The following is a 27647-nucleotide window of genomic DNA, read 5'->3' as shown; positions in this document are numbered from 1 at the left end:
TGGCCGTTCACAGGTACGGTGTCACGTGTGCTCGCTGCCCGTGTTCCATGTGGAGTCTGTTTCTCACACTCCCGCCCCCGGCCCTGAATGTCAGGGTGCAGCAGGGCCAAGCTCACCCTGCAGCGGGACCCTGTTTGCCACGCCTTCGGTTTAAAGGAAGCATCCGGCTGGCGTCCTGGCTCAGTCAGATGTCGGCTCGCTTTTCCGATCGCATGAAATGCTTCCTCAGCAAAAGCCGGGACCTTGTTTTTTGCAGCTTTAGGCTTTGTGTTTGCCATGGGCCCTGACAGCCTCGCCAGCGCTGGGTTTATTGGAAATAGCGACTGTGGGGAGTTGGGAGGGTAAAGAAATAATGTCTTTGGTAACAACATATTCAGAGCAAACTTACCCTGGAGAAACAGGGCAGCGGGCTTCCTCTCCCTCACTCACCTCCCAGGCATCAGAGTTATGCATTCATGAACCGGGAACGGAGTGGACCCCAAGCCATTGGAGCTGAGTTCCAGAAGCCTGTCTGGGGGTGGCGCGTTCTGTGCTGAAGGCGGCCGGGGCCACGGGAGGGCATTCACCGGCAGGAGCTGGGAACCGCCCTGCGAACGCGGGTGAGGCCGCCCCGGGAACGCAGCGCTGTCCACCAGCTCAGCAAGTGGCTGTGGTCTCACCGTCCCACAGGAAGTCCAGGGCAGTTTCCAGGGGCTCCCTGGCTTTCCTCGGCCCAAACTGGCACTTACATTTCCAAACCCTCTAGAGGGCCCGCCGGACGGGGCTAAAGGATGCCAAAGATGACCGTCAGGCCCGCCGGGCAAGGAAGGCTCATCCCTCCTCCGGCCTCGGATGCGCTTCCCCACGAGTCTGGGCTCTGGTCCCCCGGGTCTGTCGCCCCAGGGGGCGGGGTGTCGGGGCGGGTCCGAGGCGGGGCTCCGCCCCGGGGCGGGGCGCGGGAAGCCTCCTCGGGGTCCCCGCGGGCGCGCACTCGGGCGGCCGGGCGATGGAGGCGCTGGCGGAGCTGCTGGCCGCGCTGCCCGCACTGGCCACGGCGCTGGCGCTGCTGCTCGCCTGGCTGCTGCTGCGGCGCCGGCCGGCCGCGAGCTCGGACCCCGCCCGCGCGGCCCCGGAGCCCGCGCCCCCGCCCGCGGCCAGGGCACCCTCGGCGCCGCCCGGCCCCGCAGCCACGGAGAACGCGGCCGCGCCCCAGGAGCCGGGGGAGCCCGCGGAGCCGGCGGAGGAACAGGCGGCCGCGGAGAAGCAGGTACGGCCCGGCCCCAGCGCCCCTCCCCATCCGGTCCGGTCCCTCCCGGCGCCGCGGCCCACGCCGAGCCAGGAACCGCGCCCCCGGCCTCGGGACGGGAGGTCCCCGCAGGACAGAGCGCGCGGCCGGCGGGAAAGGCGGTCGCCCGGCGAACTCACATCCCCCGGAAAGTGCCTCCCGGGGACGAGCCCGTCGGAGTTGTGTTGTTGTCGGGCTGCTTTCCTCCTCCCGCGGCCCCAGTCCCGCTCCCGGTCGCCGCTCCGCTCGGCTCCACTCCCGGGACGCACGCCCCACCCCCGACCCCTCCCGCCCGCGGTGCCCAAATCCACGTGCAAGTGGTTTGTTTCAAGGAGCACGAGATGCTTATGGGAAAGCGTGACACTTGGAGAGAAAGAAAGGACGGGTGCCTTTCCTTCTGAGGCCATTGCGTTCCAGAGGCCGGGGTGGGTGATGTCACGCTGCAGGGGGTGGGACCGAGCGCCGAGCCGGACAATCGCGGCCGCCCTCGCTGTCGTTGTCACACTGCACCTGCGCCTGGGCACGGCTCCCGGTGGCAGACGTGCCGCCCGTGCAAGATCAAGCCGCAGCCAGCTGAGCGCCCGCACGCCCTGCCTGCCAGCTGGGCCCAGACTGCTCCCGCCGGGCTGGCTCGGGCATGCGGAGAGGTGCCTGGTGTCGCGCCTGCCCTCGCCCCCAGCACCATACCCTTTCCCAAGCTCCTCTTCGGATTGGAAACCTTCGTCCCGTCCCGGCACGTCCCAGGCTTCCAGCCCCTGGGGCCCTCCAGGCTGGCCCCGAGGGCCCCGTCTGATCAGATGCCCTCGTCTCACTCCAGCTCCGGTTCTTGGACGGGAGGATGGCCCGGAGGTCGAAACCGAGAGCCAGCGGCTTCGGTGCTGTCAGCGTGAGCGCAGGGCCCACTCTGAAGTTCACGGCACACAATGGTTTACACCGGAGACAACCTGGGGGGCGGGGGCGGGGAGGAGAGGCTTTCTGAGTACCCGACCTCCGAGCTGTGCTTTGCTTGAGGAGTGAGCGACTCTGTCACTAGAGTGGATTCTGCGGAGGAGGCTGCTGTGTGCCTCCCCGCTGGACAGGGTTCTGGTGATGGGAGCTGTGCTCTCCAGGGAACAGGCCAGGCAGCTGGGGTTTGCCCCGGGTTTGGGGTTTCTGCCGTCACCCAGCCCCGGGGAGCGAGAGGTGAGCCGGCCTCAGGCTGCCCTGGCTCCCAACCAGCCTCCTCCTGCGTCGACTCTACACCGTGGCCCTTCCCGCCCAGTGGCAGCTCTGGGCTGAGGGTTAAAATGCCCATTAGTGGCGCCCTCCCATGTGGGTCCTCCGGGCCCCGGCCTCTGCAGATGGTACCTAACTCGGGGCTCCCGCTGTTCCCGAAGCAGCCCCAGCCACACTGCGCTCTGGGAGAAGGCAGGTCCCGGAGGGTGGCTTCGGACAGGGCCCTTTCCGCCCGGGGCAGGCGCAGACCGCGTGCTCCCGCAGCTGACGCCAGGCCTCCCTGACTCTGTCCTGATCCTCCACACTGACCGAGAATTAGAGGATTAGTGTGAGGTCAGCGTCCTCTCAGAGGTCATACCCTTCCTTTGGGGTTCAGGTCCCCAGCCTTTCTGGGTTGCCCAGTCCCGCTTCACACTAACTGGCAAACATCGAGTCATGGCACTGCGTTCGGGCCGGGGACCGGGTGCTGGGGCACACAGCTACTCCCCGCCATCCAGTATGGGGTCTCCCCCGGAAGAAGCTGCTCAGAGATTGTCTGGAAAGGGACTCGCTCGTTTCAAGAGCAGGCCCAGCTCTGCCCGCCCCGTCCCCCCCCCCTTACCCCGCTGCCTGAGCCCTGGGTGCGGATGGGAAGGTCTGTCCGGGAAGCAGCGAGGCCCCAGCCAGCCTCCCGGCCTCTGGCCTCTCACTAAGTGAAGGGCAGCAGGGAGAGGGGGAGGGGACGAGCGGAAGTCCCTGCCCCAGAGCAGCACTTAACTCGCCTCTCCCCTCCCCCTGCTTTTCCATTAACCACATCCCTGCTAATCCCGCCGGCTCCCTGCCCTGCCAGCCGGAGGCCGGGCAGCTGCTCCTCCTCTCACAAGGCTGATTATTGAGAAGGATCTGGAGCCCGGAGCGGCAGCCTTCTGACCGTGCTGGGGGGCGGAGGCTGCTGGGAAGTGTCCCCGCGGTGCCAGGGCCCTCCGTGGGCTGGGACACTGAGCATGGACGGAGGAAAGGGGGGCAGCGGGCCAGGGCGGGGGTGGGGGCAGCGGGCCAGGGCGGGGGTGGGGGCAGCGGGCCAGGGCAGGGGGGGGCAGCAGGGCAGCCGGCAGAGGCAAAGGATCAGACCCCTTTCTTCTCGTTTCTCAGGCTCGGGGGGGCGGGGAGGGGAGCACCACAGACTCGCCCCACCCTCACCGAGAATTACCGTGAACACCAGAGCCGGCGGGTCCCTTTTAAGGCCAGAAACAGGGCTGTGGGGGCTGATGTGAGGGCCGGGATTTGAGGATTGCCCGGCTTCCGACCTAATGAGGTTGGCTTCCCAGACCGTGGTCAAGGGTGAAGGGTCAAGTGTCATTCAGGCAGGGCCAGAGCTCAGGCATCGTGGCCCGCAGGTCCTGGCTCCACTCAGACTGAGGACGGACTTCGTGCCCGGCAGCTGGCCCGTGTCCTGTCACCAACAACACAGGCAAGGAGACCCTTCTAGATGAAAGGAGACACCAGAGACCTGGCCATGCGCTCAGCTAGAGTGTCGTCCCGTGCACTGAAGGGATGTGGGTTCGATTCCCCTCCAGCCCCCGAAGGAGGCAACCAATCGACGTCTCTCTCTCTCCCTCTCACATCAGTGTTGTTTAAAAAAAATGTTTTAAAGGAGACACCAGAGAGACCTGGCAGACAAGTGCAATGCCCGCTCTCCGATTGGATGCTGGATCGGGTGGGGTGGGGCGCGGTGAAGGACATTTGGGAGGTAATTGGACATGTTTCAAACGAAAGGCTGATGAGATCGGTTTATTGTTTCAGTGCTCAGTTTCTTGAGCGTGATGCTGGCGCTGCGGCTCTGTGGACAAATGTCCTTGTTCTCGGGAAGAGGTACTGAAACATTGGGGCATGGCAGGCCGTGATTCACAGTCACACACACAAGTGTGGGTGTGGGGGGAGGGCGCAGAGATGGTGACGTGTGAACAGTAGGCGATTCAGGTGAAAGATGTGATGGCCACTGTATTATCCTTCCAGCTTTTCTGGAGGTTTGGAACGTTTCAAACACAGCGTGGGAGAAAGGAACCCGGGGGGAGTGTCCCGGGCAGGGCTGGGCTGCTCCGACCCCTGTGCTCGGGTGGCCGCCTCGGCTGTCCTCGCCGCTGGGCCCGCCGAAGCTGGGTCCCTCCTGTGTCCCCCTCCCCAGCCTTGTTGCCACAGGTGCCCTGCCCCGCCAGGTGCAGAGCCCGCAGCCTTTGCAGCACGATGGAGGTGCTCGGCCACACCCAGCTCCCCCAGGCCCAGCACCCAGAGGCACCCAGTGGCACCCAGAGGCACCCAGTGGCACCAGTAAGTGCTGCCTGACTGACTAGGCGTCGACACAACAAGAAAACACAGGGGCTCCTGTCAAAGGTGGCCCCAGAGGCAGCTGCTCCCGGCCTGCAGGCCTGGACCTCAGGCAGCGGCTGGGAGCCGGCAGTTCACCGCAGGTTTCATCCACCAGAGCTGTGGGTCGCGGCCGTCAGCTCAGTGGTTTTCTAACCTTTTTTAAAGCACCAGATACTGTACCTGCTTTCCTCTCCGAGCTCAGAGGGAGCCAGTGCCCAAGTGGAGGCAGAGCTGCTCGGGGCGGGGTCTTGACCTCTATTCCTGCCCTTCCTCCTTTAAAATGTCTTAATAAATTTATTTGAGAGAGAAAGAGAGAGAGAGAGAGAGAGAGAGAAACATCGATGTGCCCGGGGATCAAGCCTGCAACTCAGGTGTGTGCCCTTGACTGGAGCTGGACCTGCAGCCCTTCAGTCTGAAGCCCGATGCTGTTGGAATTGAACGTGCAGCTGCCTTTACGGGGTTTCAAGCAGGAAAAGCACCAAAAAGTTGGCAGATGAACTGGAGGAGCGGGTCGGGGACGGTGCCGAATGAAGGGCTGCGTGAGGGTGGCGGGAGCGTGGACGGCGAATCCCAGAAGCGCTCACAGGCAGGGAGAGGGAGAGTCGGAGGGAAAGGACGCCTCAGCCTCGTCAGCCTCCTGGGCCACAGTGAAGGTTCAAGGGTACTGCACCCAGAGAACAGCTGACGAGCTGGGCCACAGTGAAGGGTCAAGGGTGCTGCACCCAGAGAACAGCTGACGAGCTGAGAGGGGCCAGTTTAGGACAAGAAGACCTAAGCCCCTGGTCCCCGGGAGTGCCTTCCAGTGGCAGGTTTGGATGCAGAGCTGCCCGCCCTGGCCTGGAGCGGCGTTAGGAGCCTGGTGGCTGAGCTCATGTGTTGGTCTGTGTGCAGCGACCCAGCCGCAACCTCTGCCGCCTGCCCTCCCAGCAGCCCTGCGCTGGCGCCAGCCCTTTCTCTGCAACCTCCTGCCCCCGCCGCCACCGCCCCCCCCCCCCCCAGCCGGGTGAGGCTCCCTCTGCTGCAGACGAGCAGCCTGGTGGCCGGAGGGACCCAGCGGGAGGGAGGGGGCAGTCAGGCCGCAGCCTGCGTGGAGCCGGGAGCCAGGAGCCAGGAGGCAGCCTGCCGTCTGCTCTCGGTGCCCGTGGGGAAGCCTCCAGGGTGGTGGGGGCTCCTGGACCCTCCCAGGCTGCTGGGCAGTGCGCGCAGGCCCCTGAGAGCGTCCTGTGACCACTGTCCTTCCCGCAGGCGTGAGTTCACTTGCCCCACTTCCCCCTTCCCTCCCTTCCCCCCACCCCCCTCCTCACCTCTAAACTCACCCCAGATTAACAGGGGGGGCAGCTCAGGTTGCCTCCAGCACAAGCCCCAATCAAAGCTCAGCCAGGGAGGAGCCTGAAACCGAGGTACATGCCCTGGACTGGAATCGAACCCGGGACCCTTTGGTCCGCAGGCCGACACTCTGTCCCAGTGGTTCTCAACCTTCCTAACGCCGCGACCCTTTAATACAGTTCCTCATGTTGTGGTGACCCCCAATTTCATTGTTACAAATTGAACATCATTAAAGCATAGTGATTCATCACGAAAACAATATGTAATTATAGATGTGTTTCCCGATGGTCTTAGGCGACCCCTGTGAAAGGGTCGTTCGACCCACAGGTTGAGAACCGCTGCTCCATCCACTGAGACACACCGGCCGGGACTGTTGTTACTTTCATAGACAATGGAACCCTCTCCGTTACGATGTTCTCTAAAACCCCCTAAGTAACCGACTGACCGTTGTGCCTTCCTGGCGCACGAGGTGCAAAGCAGTCCATCGCTGGAGTCTGACAAGGCACCCCCACCCCGTGCCCCCCTGGAGGACTGGAGCTGCTCTGGGCGTGCAGGATGTTGTGTGAGTGGGCAGTGCAGTGGGCAGGGCTCTGGCTGTTGGGGCAGACACTTGGAGTTGAGTGGCTCACAGGCAGGGACAGCCAGGGTGGAATGGCCTCTGCTGGGCCCCCTGTCCCCAAGGGGAAGGTGGGCCCGGGGCACAGCCACCTGCTGGTGTGTGCAGGGGGTGGGGCCTGAGCCCCAACTGGCAGTTCCCAGGAGACCGAGGGCTTCAAAGGGCGTTTTCTGAAGGAAGGAGGCCTCCGTGCAGACAGAAAACAGCGAGCGGCCAATTTACAGTCTTCTAAAGCTCATGTGTCTCACAGGAAACGTAGATTTTAATTTGTGTATATGAAGTCACAGAACCTCACCAGAAGTTTTACAGAGCTCTGTGGATCTCCCCCACTAACTCCACACTATTTGTCTTTTATCTAATTCTGGGATATAGGGGTGCCCTCAAAGTCTAAGTGCAGTTGTAAATTTTAATCACTTAAGAAGTGTAAATGCTACACACCTACAAACACATCAGGTGAATATTTACTTATTAAATGTATTTTACACTTGGCTTGCTGACATTTGGATGCCTAGCTTTTCATTTTAATTCTTGGGGTGGGCCAGCATCTGGCCGGGTGGGCAGGGGAAGGAGGGCTCTCCCACGGCACCTCGGAGAGCTGGCCGACCTCCCTAGAGGTCACCATGTCCACGCTGCCACATGTGCATCAAGACCCCTGAGGCTGAAATGGAAGGCGGTCCCTTCAGTCACTGACCATCAGCCCGGGCCTGTTTTCTAAGTCTGGGAACCAACTGAAGCCACGCGCAGCACTAGGGGTGGTGGCCTGATATGAAAATGAATAAGAAACACCAATACATCTGTCAATAACCTTTCAAATGTCATTTTTTGGTATGTTTGTAGCATCTATGCTTCTGAAGTTATTAGTGTGATTTTAAACTTTAAGACTTGGATGCACCTATTTAAATATTTTTATTGATTTCAGAGAGGAAGGGAGAGAGAGAGAGAAACATCAATGATGAGAATCATTGATCGGCTGCCTCCTGCACACCCCCCATTGGGGATCGAGCCTGCAACCCGGGAATGTACCCTGACTGGGAATCAAACCGTGACCTCCTGGTTCATAGGTCAAAGCTCAACCACTGAGCCACGCTGCCAGGCTTGCCTCTTTAATACTCGGTGTTGGGTGGTCTACATGCGCGGTAACATATGTAACCCGGTAATATTTTGGTCAACATATTAACCAAATATACTGAACTGTAACATTTTTTTTAATAGATTTTTTTAGAGAGGAAGGGAGAGAGATAGAGAGTTAGAAACATTGATGAGAGAGAAACATCGATCAGCTGCCTCCTGCACATCTCCTACTGGGGATGTGCCCGCAATCCAGGTACATGCCCTTGACCGGAATCGAACCTGGGACCTTTCAGTCCGCAGGCCGACGCTCTATCCACTGAGCCAACCCGGTTTCGGCCTGAGCTGTAACATTTAACTCTAGGATACACCGTTAGGGGCGTCGCTTTATTTTGTTGCGCACCATCGGTCTTTGCATAAAAGCCCAGGAGGATGGCTTTCTAGTCCCGAGCATCCCCAGAAGTGGGTTTGCTGAGTCCAGGGCATGTCTCCTTTGGGGACCCCACAGCCACAGAGACGTTTTCGTGGAGACCCCGGGCACCGACCAGCGCTCAGGGCATCCTGGCCCCCACCTCGCTGGGGCCGCGGCTGGAGGAGCCAGCCCTGTCTGCCCAGCCGCCGGCGGCGTGTGGTCCGGGAGAGAAGGTGCTTAGCTCTTAGGCTCCTGCAAACGCTGCGTCCCCGCTCCGCTCGCTCTGTTTAGTGGGGCTCCTGCCGAGGCTGCGGGCTCTGGCCCCAGACCCGGAGCCCTGACGGCCTGGCCGGGGTTTGTCCGCCGTATGGGTCAGGGCAGGTTCGGAGCTCGGCTCTCCGCCGGGCGGGCGGCCAAGTCGCCCACAGTACAGACAGCCTGGGCGGCCCCAGCGCCTCGCCTGTCTCCAGGAAACCCTCTGCCAGCAGCCCCTTCCTGCAGGCCGCTCGCCGCCGGCGCGAATCCCCTCCGACTCTGTCCTTCCCGGGAGCCTCACCACCAGCTCGCGGTCAGAGCCGCGGCGAGGGGAGGGCCCGCCCGCCGCAGCCACGCCTCCAGGGGTGGGGCATGCAAATTAGAAATACCGTCGTTCCCCCCCCCCCCCCCCCCAGTCCGCCGCCCAACCTCCCGCAAAGGACGACGGCACAAGACATAAAATTTCTCTTTAAAAATATAGAGAATTTGCCGAAACCGGTTTGGCTCAGTGGATGGAGCGTCGGCCTGCGGACTGAGGGGTCCCAGGTTCGATTCCGGTCAAGGGCATGTACCTGGGTTGCGGGCACATCCCCAGTGGGAGATGTGCAGGGGGCAGCTGATCGATGTTTCTCTCCCATCGATGTTTCTAACTATCTCTCTCCCTTCCTCTCTGTAAAGAATCAATAAAATATATTTAAAAAATATATATAGAGAGAGAATTAAAAAGCCGGCACAAGAGTCTACCCTCTGGTGAGTGCCATGGTGCTGCCAAAGAAGCAAAGGAAGTGAGGGCTCGACTGCCGGCGACCAGCTCACCGTGAGCGCAATGTGGGTGGTGGGAGGAGGGTGCCGGCCAGGGCGGGCGGGCAGCATCGCTTCTCGGCCTTTTGGCTAAGATCAAGTGTAGTATCTGTTCATATCGGTTTAATATCTGGTACGTTCTCCGTCCGGGGACATTATATTAAATGGGTTTTGGAAGCGGGGAGGTGGGATAGGGGCTTGCTCCGTCCACTCCGAGCATCGGCCCGGCAGTGCTGCACCGCCTCGGGGATCCCTGTGGCGGGCGCCATCTTGCTCCGAGCTGAGGGGGGTTGCCTTGTCTTTAGTTTTCTGGAACTGGAGGAAACCACCCCTGCGTAGGTGCTGGCTGGCGAAGTTCCTGACCTTGGGGTGCGCCCAGCCACAACCCAGGGTAGAGACGGGGACACCTGTCCAAATAGCCGCAGTGCCAGCCAGGACAGGAGTGAGCGCAGATGGTTGCACAGGCACAGGTCTGCAGAGGTCCCGGGAGGGGAATGCCTGCAGGAGGGTCATGTCGGGTGCAGGCGCACAGCCTATGTTGCCTCTCATTCATTCATTCCTTCAACAAATACCTATCAAGTGCCAAGCACGTGCGGAACACTGTCCTAGCTGCGGAGGTAGAGCAGCAAACAAAATCTCTGCCGTCAGACAGAAGCTCATTAGCTTCTAGGTGTGCAGGGTTGTCAGTGCACCTCTACACCCATGTGTCTGTATGTATGTCTCTGTGTATCTCTGACTATGCCATGTGACGATCATGGGTGTCCACAATGACTTGACAGCTGGGAGAAAAAGAAAGCCAGGTGAAGAGGGAGGTGAAGCAGGGGTGCCCGGGATGGGGGCGGGGGGAGGGGGTCCTTCCCAACACTGCAGAATGGACGATAGCTCTGTTTTACGGATGGGAAGTGACATTCCTCAGAGGGCACTTGTCACAAAGAGAGGCCAATACATGCTTGGCACCTCCACGAGGACCAGATCAGAGAGGTGTTATCATTGTCCCCGCTGTACAGTTTAACAACCCTGAGGTCCCAGGCGGTTAACAAACTGCCTAAATCCCGACCTTTGGCAAATTGCTTAGCCTCTCTGAGCTTCAGTCTGTAACAGTGCTGTCCACTAGAAATGTGTGAGTCGCAATGTAATTTCTAGTTTTTTAGTAGCCACATTAAAATAGAAAATAAAGAAGAATCGGTGAAATTTTTTATTTAACTCAATATATCAAAAATATTGCTTCAATGTGTAATCCCTATAAAAATTCAGATATTTTACATACCTTATCCCAAATCTTCAAAATCCCACGTGTGCGTTACACTCAGGGCAGGGCACACTCAGTAGGACTAAGCACACACCCAGCGCTCAGCAGCCGCCTGTGGTGTCGGCTGGACAGCGCGGGTCCACGGAAGGGGGATGATGAGAACACGGTGGGGATTAGCGTGGACTGAAATGAGTGAGGCACTTGTCTTGGGAAAATGAAAACATTAAGGGAGCACCAGAAAACAACACAAAACGGTAACCAACGTGAATACCTCATCATCAAGACAATTATATTAAAATAGGAGCTTGCTCCTCTTGATTACTGAAGAGTTGTGGACACTCCACTAAATTACCCACCCACCCTCACACTCACACACACACACCATCACACACACACACCCTCACACTCACACTCACACACACACGCTCCCACTCACACACACACCCTCAAGGCGAGCGCCTCGCTGGCTGGCCGTCCTGACCCTGCAGCAATGCCTGGTGCTGGTGGTGACCGTCCACCTCACAGGCGTGTAGCGTGAACCGCATGAGGTGATGCCCACGCGCAGCGCTCAGCCGGGGGCTCGGCAACAGGGTCCTCAGGCTTTCCGCTGCCGGGAAATAGGACCGATGGGGTTTCAGCCTTGCATGGTGATGACCTTCTAGCTCTTCTGAGGTCAAAGGGAAGAACTGTAAACTCCCCAGCTACACTGAAGCTTGGAAAGGAGGGTGGGGAAGGTGCATGCTGACGGGCAGCCTTTGCCACGGACGGGAAATGGGAGGGACGGGGACCAGGCGGACGGGATCGGGGAGGGTTGTGGTGTGCGTGGGGGGCCAGCTTAACCCGCTGACAGGCCGTGCGCCAGAGCACGCCAAGCAGTCGCCGCTCTCCTCCCCGGTGCCCTGCCGGCCTGGGCCCAATCGCCCACCTTCCCCCGGGTTCGGCTTCTCTGACTGAGGGGGGCCTGAGCCCCGGTTCTGGGCTCCGCGTTTACCGAGTGAGCACCGGCCGGCGCTGGGGAGGCCCCGCCTTCACTGATGTCCGGTTTCGGTGGCGGCGGGGGGTGCACTGGACATGAACGCGGTGGGACCAACTGCCCAGGCGTGGGGGAGGTGGAGGGCGCTGAATGCGGAGCCCAGGAGGCGGTGCCCTCACCGAAGCCCCGAGAGCCGGTGCTGGAGCCGGAGAGAGGCCCTTGGAGGCCTCGCCGGCCCGGGCCCTTCCCACCGGACACGCCCGTCCCCCTCCCGAAGCAGCCCCTCTGGACCTCGTGCTCCCTCCTCGCTGCGGGCAGCCGTCTTACACCTGCAGGCGTTTCCATATTTGTCCACTCGCCTCTGAGCCGCACCCCGCACCCCCAGAGCTGGAGCGAGGGCACTGCCCCCACCCCCCGGCACTGACCCCCCCTTGTCTTGCAGGAAGAGGAGCAGGAGCAGGACAGCGAGGAGGAAGCACCCCCAGCAGAGCCTGAGGAAGACGATGGTGAGTGGGACCTGGCACCGAGGCCTGCTCTCCATCCAGCTCTCGCTCTGGCCATTAACGCCCGCTGTGCTGGGGGCTCGTGGGGTCCCAGCTGAGGGTCAGAGTGGCGGGCTGAGGGTCGGGGGAGAGGATGAGGGCGGGGGGCTGAGACATGGAGTCCTGTTGGCCCAGGATGTCCAGCTCAGAGCCGCTCCCTCCCCACCTCCCTGCACCCACCTCCCTGCCCACCTCCTTTCTACCTGTAAACTGTGAGCTGTCTCCCAACACAGGGCCCGTCCCCTGATAAACGGAGCCCCTGACCTCATGTCCTGAGCTGCCCCTCACCGCCTGGGGTCGCGGCCATGGGGTCATGGCCATGCCCTTCACTCCCTCCAAGCCCCACTGCCCTGTTTCATGGAGACCAAAGCCCCTCCGGCTGCTGTCGTGTGCCTGCCAAACGGACGCCCCGACCTGAGAGGCTCCAGCTAACAGGCCTCCTGCTGGCCATCAGGGTCAGGCGCCAGGAGAGAAAGGGAGCGACCAGGACACGGAGGAAACAACCAATGCAAACGTGACCTAGTGGAAGGCAGTGTGTTTGTCCGGGTGCCCCTGGGGCCAGTGCCCTGGACAGACAGACAGAACCGAACGCGGTGTGGAGCTGCCACCGCTGCATGTGTCATGTTTCCTTCTCTTAAAAAGAAGCTAAAGCAAAAACAGCAAAACGTCAACATTTGCTCAACCCATAGGGCAGGGAGACTGAGGACTTGCTGCTATACTTTTGTGTATGTTTGAACTATTTTGTAATGTTTGTTGTTAATCCTCACAGAGGGTATTTCCCATCCATTTCCAGAGAGAGTGGCAGGGAGAGGCAGACACAGACAGAGACACATCGCTTGGTTGCCTCCCACACACGCCCCCAACCAGATCGCGCCTGCAGCCGAGGCACGCGCCCTTGACCGGAATTGAATCCGGGATCCTTCGGTCTGCAGGCCGATGCTCTAGCCACTAAGCCCAACAGGCCAGGGCTATTTTGTAATTTTTAAAGAGCAAGGCTGTTGCTGTGACTTTAAGTCGACTGCTGGCAGGAGCCTCGGAAGAGGGGTGCAGGAATGCAGGAACCAAGGCTGGCGTGGGCCGGCTAGGCCGGCTGGGCTGGGGGGAAGCTCCCGCTGGAGGCCAGCAGGGCTGGGCTGTCTGCATCTGTCAACACAGCCTCGGGGCAGAGGAAGGGCAGGGTGCTGGGGGCGGGGGGCGGGGGGAGAGTTGGACATCAGCCCCTTAGGGACTCTCCCTCCAAGCAGCTGTCAGTCCTCCCAAACTGTCCGCAGGGACCCTGGCCCCAGGGTCTGATCCTGCCACGTGAGTGGGTGACTGGGGGACACAGAAGCAAAGCTGAGGCTGCCGGAGGCCCCTCAGCCAGGACAAGGGCCCTCCCTCCTTGTCTGACCGCTGCCCTGGACACCCCCATCCCAGGCAGCCTCCTGGGGGAGGCTGTGGGCTCCCAGGCCAGCGTGACCAGCTCAATCCGCAGGCTAACTGACCTGTGTCCCTAAGCACTCAGTGGGGTCACATGAGACTGCAAAAGGCTGTCCCCCTCCCGGGGGGCGGTCGCACGGAGCCCTCCTGACCCAGCAACATGGGAAGTTTGGGACATGCATGTGATCACGTGAAAACCTCTGCAAGTCTGTGCCCTGGAAAACAACCCCGGTCAGACCTGCCCATGAGCCAAAGCCTGAGCAGCGCCCGTCGGCAGCGCTTTTTGTTTGTTGCTCTCAGCAGCCGCGCAGCGGCCTCGCCTGGCGGTTGACGGCTTCTTCGGTGCCTCTTTTTGAGGCCCACAGGCAGCAAGGGCGCCCAGCTCCGTGGGGCTCTGCCCAGGGCAGGCTGGTCGCGCTTTCCTGGTGCCCACAGACTCCGGGGCCCCGACTCACGCAGCAGAGTTCCCAGAGCCCCGAGCCCTGCACCCAGACCCTGCGCCGTGAGCTTCCTGGGCCTTTAGGAGCTCAGCCCGGAGGGAAGGGCCGGCCATGGGGGGGAACCCCACCGAGAAGGGAGGGAGTCGCCCTGTCTCTCATCTGGAGGAAGAGCCAGGCCCTGGCCCATCTCAGGGGTCCTTGCTGTGCGGACTCTATACAGCCCCCTCCCCCTCCCGGTAGATGCCAGGCAGCCTGCCCCCTCCCACTCCCCCTCGCGCTCCGCTGCTGTCTTTTTCTGCTGAGCGTTCAGGACCAGCAGTAAACTCGACACCGAGTTACTTCCCGTTGTTTGCTGTGCTTTCCTCACCGCCCTGGCCCCAGCACCCAGGACAGGCTCTCCGTCTGCTGAATGAACGCAGAACAGTAACTGCTCCCTAAGGAGAGGCCTCAGCCCCGGGCAGGGGGGTGGGGGGAGCTCCTAGAGCCCCACCTCCTAAGCAGTGCTGGTGAGAGGCAGCCGACCCCACAGCATCGGGACTGGGTTCTGAATTCGCACCTAGACCTTCCTGGTTTGGCCCAGAGAGAACCTGAGAGCTGAGTGCAGGTGAGGGTGAGCGGGGTCCTCTTGGGGCCAGGCTGCACCCGGGCTGGCACTGTGTGCAGGGGCCCTGCCCCTTTTTGAAGGGGGAGGGGGGCGGGGCTCTGGCGCTCACCCTCTGTCCCCCTGCAGGAGAGGCCTTCTTCAAGTACAGCCCCGGGAAGCTGCGGGGCAGCCAGTACAAGAGGATGATGACCAAGGAGGAGCTGGAGGAGGAGCAGAGGTAGGCGGCCCTCCTGGGGCTCAGCTTTCCTGGCATCGGGCAGGGGGGCGGCCGCGTCTCACCCGGACCCTTGGTTCAGGGGCCAGGAGGAGCCCGCTCCTGTGAGCTGCACCCACTCTGACCGTCTCCATGGTCATGGGACGGGCACTGGGGGGAGGATGCTGAGCCCATTCCTTGCACCCACCCTCCCCCCACAGAAAAGAGAAAAGGAAGAGATGCCAGGGGAGGGCCTGGAGCAGATCGGCTGCTCACTCACCCGCAGAGTTCATGACAAAACCCATCCATCACCCGGCAGAGCCGGATTCTTCCGCTCATCCACTCGCCCGCCGCCCAGCCTCCTCCCAGCCCAGCGCCCGCGGCCTGTTGATCTGTTCTGCTCCGGGGAGCCCGGGGCGGCCGCACAGGCGCAGCTCCTCGTTTTTAGAATTGAGCTCCCCCGCCACACACACACACACACACACACACACACACACACACACACACACACACGGCGGCCCCACCACACACCCAGCGTCCCTGCCAGGGCCTTTCCTGTCCAGCCCGCCCTGCAGGAGGCTGAGGAGAGACAGGCTGACCCTGAGCCCAGCGTGTGGCCTGGAGTCCTTTGTCTGGCAGGAGTCTAACCGGCACCCCGCGGGGCTTGGGCCATCACCCCGCTCCCTGGCACCCAGAGAGGCCGAGGGCACTCACCGTTCATTACTCTCACCAGCCACCCACATCCATCCAAGTTAGAGCCACTCCGCCCGGGGCACCCCACTTCCCCTCCGGGCGGTCCCTGGCGGGGAGGAGCCCCTCCAGGGGGAAGGTGGCCTGGGAGCCTCCACCCTCCCTGCAAGGATGAGGACGAGGACGCCTCTGGTGACCCGTGTGCTGGCTTTATATTTCAGGATTGAGCTGACCTCTGACCTCACTTCCCTGTAGCAAGTTCCTTAGGTCCTGAGCCACAATATTCTTGCAAATCCTTTTGGTAAGGAGACTGACTGCTTAGACTAGGGGTGCTCCCCTCACCCTGTAATGTGTCCCCCAAACCACCGACCGAGTGGTCTAACCCCTCCTCCGCCGCCTTCATCGCCAGGGAACACGTGCTAGGCACCAGGCCTGGGCTCTCGGTTCTCCTCCGGCAAACGGGCCTCCTGGCCCAGCCGGTGGGGGGCTGGCGCCCTCTGGTGGGAGCCGCAGGGGCAGCGGGAACCCGCACGGCTTTGGTCCTCCGGAGAAGGGGGGTCACGGGACAGGCAGGCTTTCAAGGCCAGAGTGAGGCTGGCGGCCACAGCTGTTGGCGCTAGGCCGGGGCAGTGGAGCAGCCGGAGCTACTAGAAGCAGCAGAGACCACGTGGGTTAGGGGGAGGGGCTGGCACACCTGTGGCCCCTCGAAGGTCCCACAGACAGAGCTGTGGCAGGACCTGACCTCAGGCGTGTGCACTGCAGAGGGAGGGACCTTCAGGCCAGGCCTGGGGGGAGGTGTCAGGCTGCACTGTGGCCAGTCCGAGCTGGGGCCTGGGGAAGGGGAGGGAGGTCCCTCCGTTACTTTCAGGCAGTGGACTGCGTTGCCCAGGAGGGTCTCCCCTCATCTGTGGTCTCTGGATCGCCGACTCACGCCTCGTACTCTGTGGGGTGGGGTGCCCACGGGGGCCGCCTGAGTTGAGGAGGGTCAGGTGGACCTCGCAGGGTGGGGGGAGTCATGCTCATTTCATCCTGCCCCGCCCAGCACGCTCCCTGCGGCATCTGCTTGCTCCTCCTGCCCCTGCATGTGGTCAGCTCCTGCGCCCCGTGTGGGGCCCCTGGGTGCCCACCCCTCTCGCACCTGCTTCTGTTCCGGGCATGGCGATGCTTGGGTTGCAGAGGCTGGCACGTCTGGCTTTGCCTTTCCATCTACAGCAAGATAGTTCTGGTGGGGACTGAACTGATGGGTGTGAGGCAGCTCCGGCCCCCGCTGAGCCCAGAAAACTGCTCAGGAGCCTCGGTATGAACAACACATGCACGTGACTGTCGGTCCGCTGGAACCACGGCCAGGGAAAACATGCTCTCGTCTTTGCTGGCCGAATTCCTACGACCAAACTCTGCCCCTCTCCAATTCCTCCCCTGACACTCAGGGTCCCAGTCAAGTTGCAGGCTAGTGAACAGTAAGTACTGCAACCCCCTGGCTTTAAGGTATCAACTCAGCCAACATACAGTATCTAGAGCCGGACTGGTTCGTGGCCACATGACCTAGCAAGCCCTGGAAGCCTGTTTACAGTGGGGCCTTGACTTAGGAGTTTAATTCGTTCGGAGACCGAGCTCGTTAAGGAGCTCGTTAACTCAAATTACTCTGTCAACTCAGTGCAAAAAATCGGCTGAGAGACAGCTGGTACCTCAAAAAACTCGTTAGTCGGGACACTCGTAAGTCAAGGCCCCACTGTACAAGTTTTCAAGGAATGGCCTTTACGCAGCAGGACGGAAAGCAAGGGACCCAGACCCGCTCCTCCCTTGGGATTCCTCTCCCCAGGGGCGGGAAGGGTGAGGTTCCGCACACCCAGAGGCAGCTGCTGCTTAAGACCTGCTTTGTCTGTCTGCCCTCCTCCTCCTCCCTGTCCTCTGGGGCCTGGGGCTCAGGCTCACAGGCGTCCGGCATTGCCCTGCCTGGCTGGCTCCCAGGCAGCTTCTCCGGGAGGTGCCGCATCCCCGAGTGTGGCCTGGACGGTGGGTGTGCAGGCTGGTGACTGTGCCCCCCAGCAAGACGTCCCCCTCACCCCAGAGCTAGCGAAGCTGGTGGGCTTGGCTGGCTCCCAATTTGGCAGGAAAAAGACGAAGCACCACCATCCACTCCCCTCCTTGCACGCCACCCGCTCTTCCCATCTCTGGGCCAGAGGAAAAGTGGGCCTGGGCTGTAGGCCAGGCTGGCTGATAGCCGAGGACGGGGACCCAGCGCCGCTCCATTTCGAAGGTTCGAAGGTCCGCAGGACGGCCGGACGGCGCTGGAATGGACGCGACTCCAGTGGAAGAGTTGGCAGCACGATGGCCGGGGGAGGAGGCGGAGGGGCCCAGCGGTGGGATATTCTAGGCTCTGCGGCCTGACCTGCCCATGGGTGTGAATTTCTAGAAACTGCAGACTCTGACCTGAAGAGGGCGCCAGAGGACAAAAATCAGATCCCTGCTTCCCCCACTGTCTGTGTCCCTGTGTCATTTAGAAAAGGGGGACACTGTTGGTCTCAGCTGGGGGAGCAGGAGTCCTAAGCTGCCAGTGTCCCCAGAGGAGACCGCACCCAGCCGGCGGGACTAGGAAGAACCCAGCATCGCAGGACATCCCAGTGCAGCCCCAGGCCGAGATCGAAAGTGCCGGGTGCCCGGCCTGCCTTCCTCCCTCCCTCAACTACCAAATGCCTCGCAGGCTCGCTAGGGGGCCGGCGGGCTGCTGGGCTCCGTGCGGGGGCCCCCCCGAGTGGGGGACAGACTATCTTGCTGAAGGTGCGGAGAGGTGAACTGCCCTCCGGTGTCTGAGAAGCCAGCGGCCTCTGCAATTCAAACATCCTTCCTCACCCCCTCCCCTCCTCGCCACGGTATTCACTCGGACGATGCAATGGGTGACATCAATGATCTTCTCTCCGTTTCTCTTCACAGAACCGAAGAACGAAGCTGCCCTTAGCGCCCTCCTAAAGGCTTTTCCTTTGGCAGCTTAAAAGCTGGAGAGAGAAAATGACCCCAGAGAGCAGCCTGGCTCCCAGTGCATCCTGCCTGCCCCGCGGGGACCAGACCCCCAGCGGGCCTCCCCCCGGCTCGGGTGGCTTGCTTTGTCACGCTAAGGGGCTTAGGAGTTGTTCTCACTCCCTAAACACTGATTTTGCTTTTCGCTCAGCCTTGCCTGCGCCACACACCTGCCCCCCTGAGACAGTCACAAGGCCATCCCTGCACAATCTGTCGTTTCCCTGCAGGCCTCCTGCGTCCTCCCACACTGAGGCCTCTCGGGGGTGACCAGACGAACAGGGCGAGCTGCCATGCTCCCTGCAGGGTGGGGGTGGCCCGCTGCCCTCCTCTGCCTTGGGGCCACTTCCCTCTTGCTCTCCGTCTGGCGCAGTCGCTGGGGGTGACGGACGCTGTATGGATGACCAGGCAGCAAAGCAAGGGCTGGCTGTTGGCTTACCATCCCCCTTGTGCCCTCTGAGGAGGCTTCCATCAGCCTTTTCACTGATGTTCTTACCAGCTCAGCCGCGTCGCCTCCTTTGCTTTGGCTGAAGCAGTAATAACAGTGTTCGCTTCAAACAGATTTCTCCTCGATTTTGCCTTTTCCTAGAAAGTTTCCGAGATGCGTTAGAGCTTCACCAGGTAATCAGGTTGGTCCCAGGTTCGTTTCCTGGAGTTTTCTATGTGACAGTATTTATACCAGGCCAGACTAGTCTACAGTCTTTAGATGTGTAGGTTAAAACGTTTTCTTAAAGCAATAAGTTAACAGGAAAACCTTTTCCATTGAATGGAAGGCTGGGAAATAAATGTCCAGTGTCGGCCCCCGGGCATGTCCCGTTCCCAGGGCCCTTCTGCTCAGCCTGATGCTTTAGGTTCAGGGCCGAGGGCAGAGCAGGCAGGGACCACGGCCACACGGAACCACAGGACGACAGATGTCCTCTTGTGGGGACACGTGGCCCACACAGCCATAGCAGTGTCCTTGTCCAGGCTGGGAGCTGCTGATACAATAAGCAGGCGACTCCCTCCAGGTCAGTTACCTCAGTCTGTCTGCAAACTCTGAACGTAGTTCGCGTCCGGCTGACGGCGTGGATCTGCGTTTCAGCCTCTGTTCAGTCCAATAAACTCGGAGCAGGTGATCTTGATTACTGTGTGTTTTTTCAGTTTTCCTTGTTTTAAAAGCTAATCTCCTCTGAACCCCTTAAAACTTGAGCTTTCTCTCATGTTGATGCCGGGCACTCACCCTGTTAACAGGATGCAAGTGTCACGGCCCTCGAAACACGGGCGCGTTTGGGTTCACTGGTGGGGGTGCCCACACGCACATCTGATGAGTCCATCCAAGGAGCTCAATACACACCCTTCCAATGCCCAGTGCTGCCCTTTCTTCAGGCGGCAGGCGCAGGGCCCCTGGCAGAGGCTCCCTCTCCTCACAGGAAACACTGGAAATTACTTTCCCGGGTGGCACAGAGGCTGGCACTGGGGACAGGGTGGCAGGGAGGCTGGCACTGGGGACAGGGTGGCACAGAGGCTGGCCCTGGGGATTGCAGTACTCCAGCCTCCAGGTGCCACTCCAGTCAGAACTGCTGGGTGGGGAGACGTGGTCCTTGCAGAAGGGATGCGTTGGGACAAGTATAAGACAAGCCATCGCACCCCTGCCCAGCAGCACGGGGTACCGGCCCTGCAGGCGGTGCCCAAGCCGTGCCTGGCCGGACCTGCAGTGACGACAGCAGCCCGGCTGCAGGGAGGTGCTGCAGTCCCACCCTGACACTTGGCTGACATTCTCAAGGGGACCGACGCCAAGCTGGTGGTGTGGTGTGGAGGGAGGAATTACAGAGGCCCGAAGCCAGAGCAGCGAGCCGGTGCCAGCACACAGCACCCGGTCATGCCAACAGCACAGCAAACCAGGCAGAACAAACAACCAAACTGTTCCCTGGGTTTGGTGTCTGCAGCTGCGCTGGGCAGATAGTGTGGCTGAGCCTCCTAAAGATAAGAGAGCAGCCTGAGTGTCATAAACAAAGCCATCTCCAGCCACACCTGAGGGACAGGGACCCGCAGGCCTTAAGGTGTCTATGCAAATCAGAGAGAGGCGAGCAGCGGAACCCCACCCCCACCCCTCGCCCTTGGCCATGCACATCTGTATGTCCCCCATCCCCCAGCCCACAATGTGCTTTCTCCTCGCTCTGGCTCCTCTACACGAAGGCTGCTGCTAACACATTTCCGCACAGAGCCTCCAGCCCTTCATGGGACCCACCTTCTTCCTCCTCGCCTCACTGAGATGTGTGGTCAGGAGCCAAAGGTGGTTCCGGGGGAATCGAGCACCGAGAACCTGAGCCAGACTTGGGGGGTCCCCAAATCTCCAGGGTGACCCAAGTCTCAGGTCGTGTTTAGAACCCTCTAGCTGAGGCCTCTAGTCTAGACCACACGGCCCTGTGTTCTGAGGGGGTTGGTTGGAGTTGAGTTTTCTGCTGTTCTGGCCGTTCGCGCAGCACTCCCTGCCCCCGGAGGGCTCCCCTGCCCCCGAGGCTCACTGCTCTCCCCGCCCGTGTCCTTTCTCCCGCAGAGTTCAGAAAGAGCAGCTGGCAGCCATCTTCAAGCTCATGGAGGACAACAAGGAGACGTTCGGCGAGATGTCCCATGGCAACGTGCAGGAGCAGCTCCGGCTGTACGACATGTAGGCTGCCACCTCCGCCCGGTGACGCTGTGCCATGACGCTGCCTGACCCGACCCCAGCCCTTGTCATGTCGACTTTGTAGGCGTCCCTCGATTTTCTGTCCACAGACGGAGAGGTTCATCACGTACAGATCTGCTCAGTCCTCGCAGCCTCTGTGTTATATTACAGGAATCAGGACTGTGGTGTTCAGGGTAGAAAGGCCCGGCTCCTCTGGCTTCTGCCCATGGGTCAGGCCCCAGCTGTTCCACAGGTAACCCTTCAGGCCCCAGCTGTTCCATAGGCAACCCTCCCAGGCCCCAGCTGTTCCATAGGTAACCCTTCAGGCCCCAGCTGTTCCATAGGTAACCCTCCCAGGCCCCAGCTGTTCCATAGGCAACCCTCCCAGGCTCCAGCTGTTCCATAGGCAACCCTCCCAGGCCCCAGCTGTTCCACAGGCAACCCTCCCAGGCCCCAGCTGTTCCATAGGCAACCCTCCCAGGCCCCAGCTGTTCCACAGGTAACCCTCCCAGGCCCCAGCTGTTCCATAGGTAACCCTTCAGGCTCCAGCTGTTCCATAGGTAACATTTCAGGCCCCAGCTGTTCCACAGGTAACCCTCCCAGGCCCCAGCTGTTCCATAGGTAACCCTCCCAGGCTCCAGCTGTTCCATAGGTAACCCTCCCAGGCTCCAGCTGTTCCATAGGTAACCCTCCCAGGCCCCGGCTGTTCCACAGGTAACCCTTCAGGCTCCAGCTGTTCCATAGGTAACCCTCCCAGGCTCTAACTGTTCCATAGGTAACCCTCCCAGGCTCCAGCTGTTCCATAGGTAACCCTTCAGGCTCCAGCTGTTCCATAGGTAACACTTCAGGCCCCAGCTGTTCCACAGGTAACCCTCCCAGGCCCCAGCTATTCCATAGGTAACCCTCCCAGGCTCCAGCTGTTCCATAGGTAACCCTTCAGGCTCCAGCTGTTCCATAGGTAACCCTCCCAGGCTCTAACTGTTCCATAGGTAACCCTCCCAGGCTCCAGCTGTTCCATAGGTAACCCTCCCAGGCCCCAGCTATTCCATAGGTAACCCTCCCAGGCTCCAGCTGTTCCATAGGTAACCCTTCAGGCTCCAGCTGTTCCATAGGTAACCCTCCCAGGCTCTAACTGTTCCATAGGTAACCCTCCCAGGCTCCAGCTGTTCCATAGGTAACCCTCCCAGGCTCTAACTGTTCCATAGGTAACCCTCCCAGGCTCCAGCTGTTCCATAGGTAACCCTCCCAGGCCCCACTGTTCCATAGAAAACCCTCCCAGGCCCCAGCTGTTCCATAGGTAACCCTTCAGGTTCCAGAGGCTCCAGCTGTTACACAGGTAACTCTCCCAGACTGTCTTCCACTCCTGACTGAACCCTCCACGCAGCCCCAGGGCAGGGGTGGCCCGGGAGGGTTGACCTGAAGGCTCAGGCCCCAGCACACATGTGCAAGGATCCCTGGTGCCGGGGGAAGATGTGTATCAGGGCCTGCGGCCTGCATGTCCAGTCTGGTAACACTACACTCTTACCCTGCCTTAGAAGGACTTGTGGAAGCTTCTGTGACTGTAGGGAAGCAAGCAGTGGGGGAGCACTCTTTCAGCAGAGAGGCTAATTCAACCCCACCGTCCATCCTGGAACAAAGCGTCCGTCTCAGGGTTAAGGCCCTCCCAGCATTTCCCTCACGTAAGCATGAGACTGACTTTACGTATAACTAAGCACCTTATAAAGCACCTAGAACTATGCCAGACACAACAGACAGAAGGCACAAACCCTGGGCACGCGCCTGCCTTCAGGGAGGCGAAAGCGCTTTAGAGAAGACAGGCCCGGCACAGGGGAGGACCCTCCCCAGGGGGCATTCAAGAAAATGCTAAAACATAAAGTCAATAAAACCTCACAACAGTCGGGGGCCCCTCACGAGAGCCATGTGTTTCTGTGGGGCGCAGGCTGTCTGATCTCCCCGCCGGCGGAACATTTCAGAGCCAAGTGAGTTAGGAAGAAGCCATGATGTTCTTATATTTTTTATTTGCTGGAATAAAACGAAATCAACACAGAATTAAAAGAGGCCGGGCATTCTGAGGCCCTGAAGTCAGCAACGCAGGGACAGGCACCTCCTCTCCTCTCCCGTCGCTAGACCCGTTCTCGGCCCCCTCCACCTGCTGCTGGAATCCCTTTGGCTTCTTTGCTGACAGTCGGCACGGCGGGCGGGCTGCTCTCTTGCCCGTGGTTATACCCACACGTCAGTGCTTTTTACTCTTAAAAATTATTTTTATCTTTTTTGCCAAGCTTTTAAAAATGTTATGATTCGAGAATTGTTTGTCCCCTTTCTGGGGTCTCAAGGACCCACGTACCTGGTTTTATCTCGCTATTCCCTGAACGCACACAGCGGGCAGGTCTCCGGGGCTGCCCTGCAGGTGGCACTGCCCTGGTGGCACTGTGCTTCCTTTTCCTCTCCTCCTGCCCCCTGTCCTTCCTTCGCTGCCTCACTGGGACACCATCAAGTCCATTTGTGGCCGGAAGAGTCTTCTTAAAACAAAACTCATTTCTTTTTTTAAATATATTTTTATTGATTTCAGAGAGGGAGGGAGAGGGAGAGATAGAAACATCAATGATGAGAGAAAACCATTGATCTACTGGGGATCGAGTCTGCAACCTAGGCATGTGCCCAGAACAAAAATTGAACCGGTGCCCTCCTGGCTCATGGGTCGATGCTCAACCACTGAGCCACATCAGCTTGGCTAAAACCCATTTCAAACTGACACCCAATGTCCCCCCAGATATCAGTATTGCTACAGGTCAAGCAACTCAAAGTACCTTCCAAATAACGTACCTGCTGATTCGAGCCCATTCCTAGAGGTTTCCTGGTAAAAACTTTAACACAACCATAAGATAGCATCCCACCCTGCAATTTGCAACCAAGAGGAAACACCCGTTCGTTCACAAGTGTGGAGGGGAAGACAAATTCACCCCATTAGGGCCACAAAACAGCAGAAGGTAGGGAGAAAAATCAGAGGGTGACTTCCACAAGCCAGGCCACGGCAGGCCACCGCCAGTGTGTCACTGCCAGGCGGGGCCCAGGAGCCAGCGGAATGGAACTCTCCAGGTCTGGAGGTTCAGAGACTTCCCGGGCGCAGTCTCCTCCAGCAAGAGCAGCCTCTCCGAGCCGCTGAGGTCCTGCCGCCCCCCTTCACTCCATCACCGCCCCCCTCACTCCGGCACCGCCCCCTTCACTCCATCACCGCCCCCCTCACTCCGGCACTGCCCCCTTCACTCCATCACCGCCCCCTTCACTCCATCACAGCCCCCTTGACCCCATCACCGCCCCCCTTACTCCATCACCGCCCCCCCTCACTCCATCACCGCCCCCCTTCACTCCGGCACCGCCCCCCTCACTCCATCACCGCCCCCCTCACTCCATCACCGCCCCCCTCACTCCATCACCGCCCCCCCTCACTCCATCACCGCCCCCCTCACTCCATCACCGCCCCCCTCACTCGGGCACCGCCCCCCTCACTCGGGCACCGCCCCCCTCACTCGGGCACCGCCCCCCTCACTCCATCACCGCCCCCCTCACTCCATCACCGCCCCCCCTCACTCCATCACCGCCCCCCCTTCACTCCGGCACCGCCCCCCTCACTCCGGCACCGCCCCCCTCACTCCATCACCGCCCCCCCTCACTCCATCACCGCCCCCCTCACTCCGGCACCGCCCCCTTCACTCCGGCACCGCCCCCCACTTACTCCATCACCGCCCCCTTCACTCCATCACCGCCCCCCTTACTCCATCACCGCCCCCCTTACTCCGGCACCGCCCCCTTCACCCCATCACCGCCCCCCACTTACTCCATCACCGCCCCCTTCACTCCATCACCGCCCCCCTCACTCCATCACCGCCCCCTTCACTCCGGCACCGCCCCCTTCACTCCGGCACCGCCCCCTTCACTCCGGCACCACCCCACTCTGGATCCCCGCTCCGGAGGCGCTCACACACACAGCTGTGGCTCGTCACCCATCACACACCTGCCGTGGGTTAAAACCGTGTCCACAGACAGTCCGTGTCTGTTCACCAAACTCTGTTCGCTGGAGACTTTTCAGGCCTCCTCCTTCCAAGTCTCTATCTAGTACCTGCCAGCATCGGACAGAATGAAGTGTCTCCTCACTTCCTGCCCTTAAAGTCGCCGCCTTTCCCAGGGGCTGTATTGAAGGACACGTGCACTCTGAGCAGCCTGAAGAGCGGCCTAAAGCCAAGGCCACGCTTGCTGCGAGCTGCACACACACGGCTCCCCTCCAGCCGCCCCCTCCACTCCCACCACCCTTTAGATAATTTATACTTGTTTCCAGTGCTTTAAAACCTGAAAATGTAACTAGTTTTCCTAAGAACAGATCACTTGACAGTTGTTTTGTTCTTCCCAATTTGACAAGAAATACACTTGTCCAAAGGACAGCCCTGTACTCACAGTTTGACAAAGTTTACCTTCTGGGCAGCTGTCTAGGCCTGGAAGACGGCAAGTGGACGCAGGGCTGTGCCCAGACAGACGGGGCCTCCTGTGCCCCCAGGCCACAGGCAGCCTGTGGCACCAGGCACTGAAGGGCAGGAGCGAGAGGCTCTGCTTCTCCCTGTGCCATCTGGACGCACCACCACCCTCACGTCTGGGATCCATGTCCAGGCTCCACTTCTCACTGTAGAAGGAGAGGTTACATGAACGAGAAGCAGGGGAAGTCATTTCCTTTCTCCGCTCCTCGCCTCCCTTAACAGAAGGCCCCAGGACGGATAACCTGCCCCCGCCTGCAGTCCTGCCAGGCTTTAGTCCTGGGTCCCTGGAGAACGACGGCCAAGCTGAGCACTTTTCCAAGTTTTGTTTTGTTTTGCGTCGTGGTCTTTTGTTTTCTTCCCCCATTACCATCACTCTCACTTTATTTTTACTCTATTTCCCGCTCCTGAGTCTTCCACCAGGTTCTCCACCACCACCTCTACTCCTTATGAGTAAACCATTTTTAGTAGTTTTGGTTTGGGCCTTTCAGTCCTTATTTTTGCTAAAAGCAGCAGCCCACACGCACGATCTCTGGAGATCACCCCATGGGAAACGCCGCTGGCTTCCTCATTCTTTTTACTGCTGCAAGGTCTGCTGAATAACGATACTATAGTGCGGATGGCTGCCGTCTATTCTGCCATTTGCCTACCAGTGGGCATTTGCATCGCTGCCATTCTTGCTAATTCAAATACCACTGCGCACCTCCCTGTGGAAGTGTCTCAGGGCAGATTCCTGGGAATGGCCTGGCGGTCAAAGCTAAGTTCACAGGTTCCTTTGTCAGGTGTCACTTCCCCACTCCCAACCCCATCCAATTTGCAGCGCATGACAGAGCGTTTCTGCGCTGACCTTCCCGACGGACCTTGTCAAATTTTGGATTTTTACCAACCTGATAGGTCAAGATGTTAGCTCAGTGAAGTTTTAATTTGCATTTTTTTAATGAAAGAGGTTGAGCATCCATTCAAGTGTTTAAGGGCTCCTTACATCCCACCCCCCACCCCATAAACCAGGGGTTCTCAAACTTTTTAAACAGGGAGCCAGTTCACTGTCCCTCAGACCGTTGGAGGGCCCGACTACAGTTTAAAAAAAAAAAAACTATGAACAAATTCCTATGCACACTGCACATATCTTATTTTGAAGTAAAAAAACAAAACGGGAACAAATACAATATTTGTATTTGCATGTGGCCCGCGGGCCATAGTTTGAGGACCCCTGCAAACTGTCCGTTTCCGTCTCTTCCTGCTTCCTACTGACCATCATCCATCCATTTTAGCTCTAATACCCCTAACAGCGCACATTTCCACTATTTGGGCCGTGGTTCGGGTCGCAGCGCCGGCCGCCCAGCCCCGGTTCTGCGTACGGGAGGGGGCGTGGCACGAATGGGTCCAGAGGACCAGGGCAATGCTAGGAAACACCTACCAAACTCCGCAGCCTTGGTTGAAAGCCATGATCTGAGGAAAGGCCCTTCATTTACGCGTTAACTAATCGCTCACTTTACGCACTCGGAGGAAGCCCGCAGGGGGACAAAACACACAGGTTTGAACCTTACTTTCCACGGCGGGTATCCCTCCGCGGCACCTCAGTGGTTCGAGCATCTGCCAATCTCTGCGAAGGCGAAGCGCTTGATTGCCATTGGATACTGCATCCCCCTATTGGCTCCCTCCGCCCCAAACCCCGCCCTTCACTCAATGATGGTAGTCCCGGATGTCCGGTCTCGTCCAGGCGCCTTTCCTCAGGGATTGACAAGGGCCTTTGTCCAATGAGAAGCGCGGAGTGGCTCTTGGGTCCACGCAAGCCCCGCCTCTCGCCTCTGCCGCAGAGGCTGCCGGGTGTGGGGCCTTCGGCGGCTGTGTGCTGACGCGCCTGGGTCCGGGCTTCCGCGTTTGCCTCTGGAGGCCGAGCCCGGGCTGGCGGCGCCTCTGCGCCAGTCGGTTCCCACACCGAGACCCCTGCTGCCTCGAGGTGCGACCTGGCGACTTGCCCGGCCCGTGCCTGGCTCCTAGTTCCCTCCCCGAGCGCCGCGCCAGACCCTCAGTACGAAGATGACTCCCAGCGGG

General features: G+C 60.1%; 1 protein-coding gene, 1 long non-coding RNA gene and 1 other non-coding gene across 10 annotated transcripts; 2 read left to right on the top strand and 1 right to left on the bottom strand.

The window, feature by feature from the left end:
• Positions 1 to 931: 931 nt before the first annotated feature.
• On the top strand, positions 932 to 22967 carry MXRA7 (matrix remodeling associated 7). 8 transcript variants are annotated; one of them, XR_009449384.1, is made up of 6 exons: positions 932 to 1246; positions 11968 to 12032; positions 14655 to 14747; positions 20962 to 21322; positions 21660 to 21783; positions 22406 to 22967. XR_009449384.1 is itself a non-coding variant. In XM_059671333.1 (5 exons), exons 1-4 carry the CDS (start codon positions 986 to 988, stop codon positions 15666 to 15668), a joined length of 453 nt encoding a protein of 150 aa, XP_059527316.1. In that variant the 5' UTR covers positions 932 to 985; the 3' UTR covers positions 15669 to 15714; positions 20962 to 21094. The 8 variants fall into 8 exon arrangements, 6 of the variants coding, with proteins under 6 accessions (XP_059527316.1, XP_059527315.1, XP_059527317.1 ...); XR_009449385.1 differs by lacking the exon at positions 21660 to 21783 and having other exon boundaries at positions 20962 to 21383; XM_059671333.1 differs by lacking the exons at positions 21660 to 21783; positions 22406 to 22967 and adding an exon at positions 15635 to 15714 and having other exon boundaries at positions 20962 to 21094.
• Positions 9374 to 9560, top strand: LOC132219494 (U2 spliceosomal RNA). Its single transcript, XR_009449493.1, has one exon. It is a non-coding gene; the product is annotated as a U2 spliceosomal RNA (small nuclear RNA).
• Positions 22968 to 23007: 40 nt separating the features above from the next.
• On the bottom strand, positions 23008 to 27234 carry LOC132219140 (uncharacterized). Its single transcript, XR_009449387.1, has 3 exons — positions 27010 to 27234; positions 25536 to 25741; positions 23008 to 23588 (listed from the first exon to the last, which is right to left on the bottom strand). It is a non-coding gene; the product is annotated as an uncharacterized LOC132219140 (long non-coding RNA).
• Positions 27235 to 27647: the final 413 nt, after the last annotated feature.

Source organism: Myotis daubentonii, chromosome 16 (genome assembly GCF_963259705.1).
Source record: "Myotis daubentonii chromosome 16, mMyoDau2.1, whole genome shotgun sequence".
Classification (NCBI taxonomy): Eukaryota; Metazoa; Chordata; class Mammalia; order Chiroptera; family Vespertilionidae; genus Myotis; species Myotis daubentonii.
This window is presented reverse-complemented; position numbering and strand designations above follow the sequence as displayed.

Excerpts from the sequence above, each read along its gene's own strand:
- MXRA7 (XM_059671330.1), top strand. The coding sequence starts at position 986 with ATGGAGGCGCTGGCGGAGCTGCTGGCCGCGCTGCCCGCACTGGCCACG. Across the intron at positions 1,247-11,967 it reads AGGCGGCCGCGGAGAAGCAG|GAAGAGGAGCAGGAGCAGGA; the intron begins GTACGGCCCGGC and ends CTTGTCTTGCAG. Across the intron at positions 12,033-14,654 it reads GAGCCTGAGGAAGACGATGG|AGGAGAGGCCTTCTTCAAGT; the intron begins TGAGTGGGACCT and ends CTGTCCCCCTGC.